The 6306-nt window shown below is 42.5% G+C and overlaps 1 protein-coding gene across 2 annotated transcripts in view; it reads left to right on the top strand.

Moving 5' to 3' along the window:
• The window catches only part of fig4a (FIG4 phosphoinositide 5-phosphatase a), a 49478-nt gene extending 43532 nt beyond the window's left edge, over positions 1-5946 (top strand). For both annotated transcript variants that reach the window (XM_070986771.1, XM_070986772.1), the window contains 2 exons: positions 157-231; positions 4117-5946. In XM_070986771.1, the coding sequence (XP_070842872.1) occupies positions 157-231; positions 4117-4294 (253 nt within the window). In that variant the 3' untranslated portion in view covers positions 4295-5946. The remainder of the gene's footprint in view (positions 1-156; positions 232-4116) is intronic.
• Positions 5947-6306: the final 360 nt, after the last annotated feature.

The following is a 6306-nucleotide window of genomic DNA, read 5'->3' on the forward strand; positions in this document are numbered from 1 at the left end:
TGCACTCTTATCCAATTACCTTTTGTTAATGGCTCTTCACACGATGGCGATAGAGGGGACATGTGGCAGAGACCAACACGTGTTGAGCGTGTGCACACGCCTTTTCGCACGTTTCGCATTTGTTTTCCAATTTTACGTGTTTTTTTTTTCCTGCAGGTTTGCACATCTAGGCGAGAACCAGCACAGGGTGGAAAGAACCGAGCGCATCAACCTGGCAAACATCATCTGCTTGTGAGTAAAACATGTCACACCTAAACCCAAAAGAGAAAGAAATAAAAGTGATGTACTCAAACTCAATAATCCTCACTCACGTGTAATGTTAATCATTGTGTTGCAGCATTGGTTTGTAGTTATAATCCGACCCTTTTAAGTACCACTCAGCATTTCCAGCAACGTTGGAGAAAGTGAAAACAGTTGCTCGCACTAAGTGGTCTCCAGGGAGGCTTCTGGCTGCGTGTTGTTTAATCTTCATCTCTTATAACCAAGCACTCTGTCTTTACTTCTCGTCATCCCTGCTATTTCCCGGCCGGTCCAGCTCAATGTAGCCGTGACCCAGCGGTACATGGATGGAGTATTTTTCTCCTCCGCCAGATGCAGAATTCAACCACACGTGGGATGGCAATGTGCAGCCATAGAGACGCACAAGCATGCTCTCTCGTTCTAGCACCGTCTCTCACACACTCACAGACAGCATCACAATGACTGTCATCAGGATTCCTCTAAATATGTATTCTTTTGAATTTGTTCTTTCGCTCTCGCTCTTTCCCCTTTTTCTTTTCGCCTCCCTCTCACATACTAAACGTGTCTGCTTTGTTAACGTCGCAGCACCACTGGGACTCAAATTAAAGCCGCTGCTGGTGTTTTTATTTGATCATATCAGGGGGAATAGATGGCGAGACGCAATGGCGGCCCATGTTTACTTTATCAGCCTCTTTTAATTCTTCTCATGCCAGTTGCTTCTTCTTTATTAAACACTTAGATGAATATGCGTATACGCTGTACGCACATGCAAAAACAGGCCACACTTTTTTACTTTCACACATTTTACTGGCATATTTGAACATTTTGGGAAATACATATATTAGTTTTCTTTTTTTTTTTTTACCTTGTCTGATCTCAAGCAATGCAAATAAATAACATGCACGATATTGAATGTATATTTTAGGATAAAAGGCATTTCATCGCAGATAAAAAGATCTCAATTGTCTCATTTTCATGTCTTCCAAAATCGTGCAGCACAAAAATTAAAACCAGTTTTCTCAAATTCAGTGTTTGCACGTGGGACTTCAAGCATCAGCCAGCACTTGAACGTGTCAAATAATTACTGTGCGACCAGTTTAATAAGGACGTTATGAATGATGCCGTGTTCCCGTTGAGAGCTGTATAATTGAATAGAAACTGATGCCTGCCACGTTTTACTTTCAGAGACGCTCACCCTATCACTTCATACAAGACGCGATGATGAGTAGAATAACTGTCAGCAGTAATGAATCTTAGGATGGAGTGATAAACTGAATCTAGGGGTTTAAGAGTGGAGGCATGTCTATAGATGACATCACCATGATCCAAGACAGACAAGAAGATGGCCTCGAATAGCCACTTCTTGCTGTGCTTTGGAAAATTATCTCAATGCTGTGACCATTCAGAGTTGCAATGCAATGTCCACAATATCTCTGGCTCTAAAAGAGAATATGTTTAGTCTTGTTTGCATTCAGGACTAATTTGAAATTTAAAAGTGCATCTTGCAGTGTGTCAAATTCTTGTTTCAGTGACGAGAGAAGCTGAAGTGAGGCATTTGAAGGAGAAAGAGCAGCATAGACACAAGAAGAAACAGAAGGCCTTGTTTTATTATTTTGCTCTAAAAATACCTCCAGGTAGCCAGATGGACTTGCGATTAGCTCTGTACATCACAGCTGCATGGAGCATAAATAGACATGATAGAAACGGTGAAGTGATAGCTGCGCAGAGCTGAAAAATGGTGAAGGGTGGACAAAAATATATCCACGTGGTGGTGTTTTTCTGCAGCAGACGGAGGGTGTGCATGTGAGGGAGCTTTCTGTTTGTACAAAGCCTCACTGCTGACAGGCTTTGTAAGAGGACTGTAAGTTAGTGTTGTCATGGCTCACCTGTTCTCCAGAGGCAAACCATTAAATCAGGAAAATAAATGAAAGAATCAACCCAAAAAAATAACCAGCAATGGACTCATCCCACCGCTGATCTTCTCTAGCATAATGCTAGAATGATGTTAGCATGCTAACATTTGCTAAATAGTTCTAAACGCAAAGTAAAGCTGAGGCTTATGGGAATGTCAGATTTGCAGGACTTCTGTTATGAACCAAAAGACAAATGAAAAATGTCACATGATGATGATGATGCTAAATGAACGGTCAGGGAGTGATGACGATTCGGTGTGGACCAAAATGGCGGATCAACCGACTGACATCCATGCTGCTAGAGTGGCAAAAAAACATTTTCAAATACTTCCTGCTGTGCTATAGGTTGAAGGAGAACACATTGCACAGCTCCTTCCAGTCTTTCTCAGGACTGTGCTGCTGTTATGTGGAAGTAAAGCCCAGGTCTGACAGTTTCATTGGTTACCCAGTCGCATGGACATCTTATGAGAGAAAGAGGATGTTGGCTGAAATGTCTCTTGTATGTGTATTTTCATGCGTTCAGCTCTATCTATACAGAGCTGTCTATAACCTTTTCAGAGTGAACACGTGACTCTCTCTTTTGCACACACATGCTGCCTGAAAAAGGAACACCGCTTCCTTTCTAGCGCAGGTGACAGTTGTTAGACGTCACACAAAGGTGGCAGACATGCAGATGTTGGTTTTTGTGTGCAAGAGCACCCTCAGTCACGAGGGGATTTCGACATCTTTACGTAGTCATACACAGTCGTTCTGCATGAATCTCCACTTGTCCGCCTATATCTTCACCTTTCATCACTCTGACCATTCATTAGCGTCCATCCATCTGTTGCTGTTATCCTCCCGTCAGGTCCACAGGGTCCGGCAGGTGTGTCGGTCGTTGTGCAACAGTGCTATTATAAGACACTGTTACAGAACCCAAAACGTGTTTCCACTGTCAGGAGCCATTTAGTCTGTCACCTCCCACTGTGTAGTTCCTCTGTTGATCCATCAGGCATAGGCAAAGCTGACTCAATTGGTGGAGATAAAAGCAGACAGGATATGAATGCTGTGGCAGATTCCTGTCGAGGAGCATCAGTGAGTTGTGGTGATTCGTTTCCTCCTTGAATTCGAATTAGCTTTTAAGTCACAGACGCAGATTAATGGACAGTTATGACTGACTGGGGCAAAGATCAGATGCTTACTTTAAAGTAAGCGTTCATGTGTCATTGAAGAGGTATCCCGTTGCTGTCCAGCAGTGATCAAATATTTTGTTTTGAAAAGCACTGTACAAAGTGTATTATTATTATTATTATTATTATTATTATTATTATTATTATTATTATTCAGTGATGGTCTCAGCCTCTTGGTAGCTGTCTTGGGTGCTCAAACCCCCTATATCTGCCTGCTTGTCCACTTATAGCTTAATTTACATCAAGCCCTTAGTTGAGGACTCCATGATGACACTTCCAGTTCATGATTTAATTCTGCCGTGGTTTAGATGAAGCCAGTAACCAAGCATGTGTGGTTGTAATGCAGCCATGGGCCTGTACAGCCTCTCACTGGGGCGTTAGCTGCTGTTGAACCAGCTGACTGGAGTGGATGACCTGACAAGCACGTACTTGATAATCCACTCTTAAAGAGATGATGAGACATGCTTCAGAGTCTAGTTTCCGCGAAAATCTGAGTAATTCTGCTCTGAAAGCGCACATCTCTGCCCCCCTCATCTCGTTTTCGCAGTCCTCTCAATGACGCTCTCTGCAGACGATTTTCACGAGATCTTGTTGGTTGGATTCAGACATTTTTCTAGTCCTTGATGCATTTTAGCATCTGGTGACTATTATAGATAAAGAAGTAACCATTTACCCCCCAATGTGAAAATGAAATGTCAAAGCTTGTTTTTTCTTGTCTAAAATTAGTTCTCATCTATTTTTTTGAACATGCTTGAGAGTCTTTTTCCCTCCTTTTCCTTCTCCCTCCCTCTCAGAGAGCCAGTGTCGTGCTTCCCCGAGGACAGCATCTACGCCGTTTGTCCGCCGCACGTCGACAGAGACAGCCGCGATGAGTTCGAGAGCCATGTGATGACGGCTCAGGGCCAGGTGAGGGCGCTGTGCAGGGACGACATGCTGATGTACAGGGAGTACGTCAAGAACAGATACATGTGACGCACCAACTGGATCCCTGTTACCAATATGCAAATCCAGATGAATCCAGCAGAAAACTTCATCTTCAAGACTTGACGAAACTTTTTTGTTCGTAGCCACAGGACGGAGCAAGAGGTGTTTTCTTGCATTTGTAAATCTATTTTGCTTCAACCACCCACTGTCCGTAATGAAGAATCTCACATGTCCTGTATTTGGACTAAACTATGTGGGTTGATTTTCTTTTTAATTAAAGTCATTTGTGTGTTTTAATAGCTTCAAATATTACACAATCACATCAATGTTTTATTCATTCAGACATGCCTCAACCGGCTGGCGCTTTTTATTTGTTCTTGGTGGGTTTTTTTTCCGGTTTGTTGACTTTTAATTGCAGCTCTTTTAAGGCGGTTGAACCGTATGTACATTTTGAAGATGGAAAATGATGTAAATTGCTGTGACTCTTTTGAATCTTAAATGTTGGAGCCATTAATGCAGGCCCAAAGGTTTACCGCCGAGTTCGAGCCCTTAAAATCTGTTCCAGTTTTTTATTTGATTACTGAAAAAAAAAAAACATCCTCAACAAGTGTCACATGATGTCATCGTGTACTATAAATCTGTAAATGTTGACTTTTTTTTTTAAAGCTCCTCATGTTTTGCACATAGCATTCTGCGATTTGATTAAACCTGAATGTTGTTTGTCTGCAGACCAAACGCATCACTGACCCCTTGACTTCAGTTTTCTATGAATGCATATCTGACATGTCAGCTGTGCACAGTAATAGTTAAAAATAAAACATTTATTTATTGATATTGATGTGACAGATGTGATTGCTGCTGCCAATAAGCACTTTCCTACACTGCAATTTTGCTCCTCTGCTGTCCGCCTGTGCTCTCTCTTTTGCTCTCCACACTTTTTTTTTGCATGCAAAAATGGAATATTGCTCCTTTCATGCGCCCTTTAATGTTCTTCGCCTCTCCCACTCACCTCCACTGTCTGTGTCTCATTGCGTTTTCACCCATTAAATGCACCCTATTCGCTTTTGTTCTGCCTGTCACACTTTCTCTTTTCCCCCTGCTCTCACTCGCCTCTTTTCGTACTCAGCTTTCAGCCACAGGTGTCAGAAAATGTGAAATGTGATGGAGACTGCCTTTCCTGTAATACGCATCCACATTCAGTAGGCATACTGATTGACCACTGCTCTCTGCATCGGTGCCTCGTGAGCCTGAGGACGTGTGGTGGTGGTGGGGGGGCGTGCAGCAGCAGAGGAGGGGTGCTTCAGCATGTGATGTTGATCTTGATGTTGGAGAACGACGGGAGTTAAAGACAAGTCAATTCACTTTATTTCAAACCATCCCAAGTGAGTTTTGGAGAAGACAGAATGTGTTCCGTCCCTCTTCCACATTTTTCAAACCCTGCAGCACTATTATTAATTACTAAGAGCTGCAGTATCTAGAAAGCAATCCAGTAAGAGCACATCTCACCTTAAGTGAAGACAGCCTTTCACCTCTCAGCCGCAGTGCTCCAGTCCACTTTTTGTTCCCTTGAAAGCCTCTTAGAGACTCAGGAGGCTTCTTCTACATTTCTACATTGTCGGTTGTAGAATATGGATCAAGTTGGGCTACTTCTGTTCTTACCCAAGATGCTTTCATTGCTTTCTGGTGGTTTGCTAATGAGAATAAATTAACAGTAACTAAGTATGTATTCCAGTTTAGCATTGTCATTTATGATGTGTGCCAAGGCTTCCACGTGCTCCACAAGACTCTCCGAAGGATTCTCTGAATCCTTGTTCTGCAGCCGTGTGTAGGTCTCATGGTGGTTTTCTCTGAAGTGAGTGGCATGATTTTCAGGAAACTAGTGCTGTGAATACATAATGGATGGGGGTAGTATTGGGTGCATACCTCAGAGCATTTTGCAGTTATTCTCCTATATAAAGATGACATTTTGCCCTTTTTTCTTCCACCACGTTGGTGTCTCATTACACTGAAACCTCTCAGCACACATGGGTATGGTCCCCACATACACATAATATAGACAT

Source organism: Chaetodon trifascialis, chromosome 19 (assembly GCF_039877785.1).
Source record: "Chaetodon trifascialis isolate fChaTrf1 chromosome 19, fChaTrf1.hap1, whole genome shotgun sequence".
Lineage (NCBI taxonomy): Eukaryota > Metazoa > Chordata > Actinopteri > Chaetodontiformes > Chaetodontidae > Chaetodon > Chaetodon trifascialis.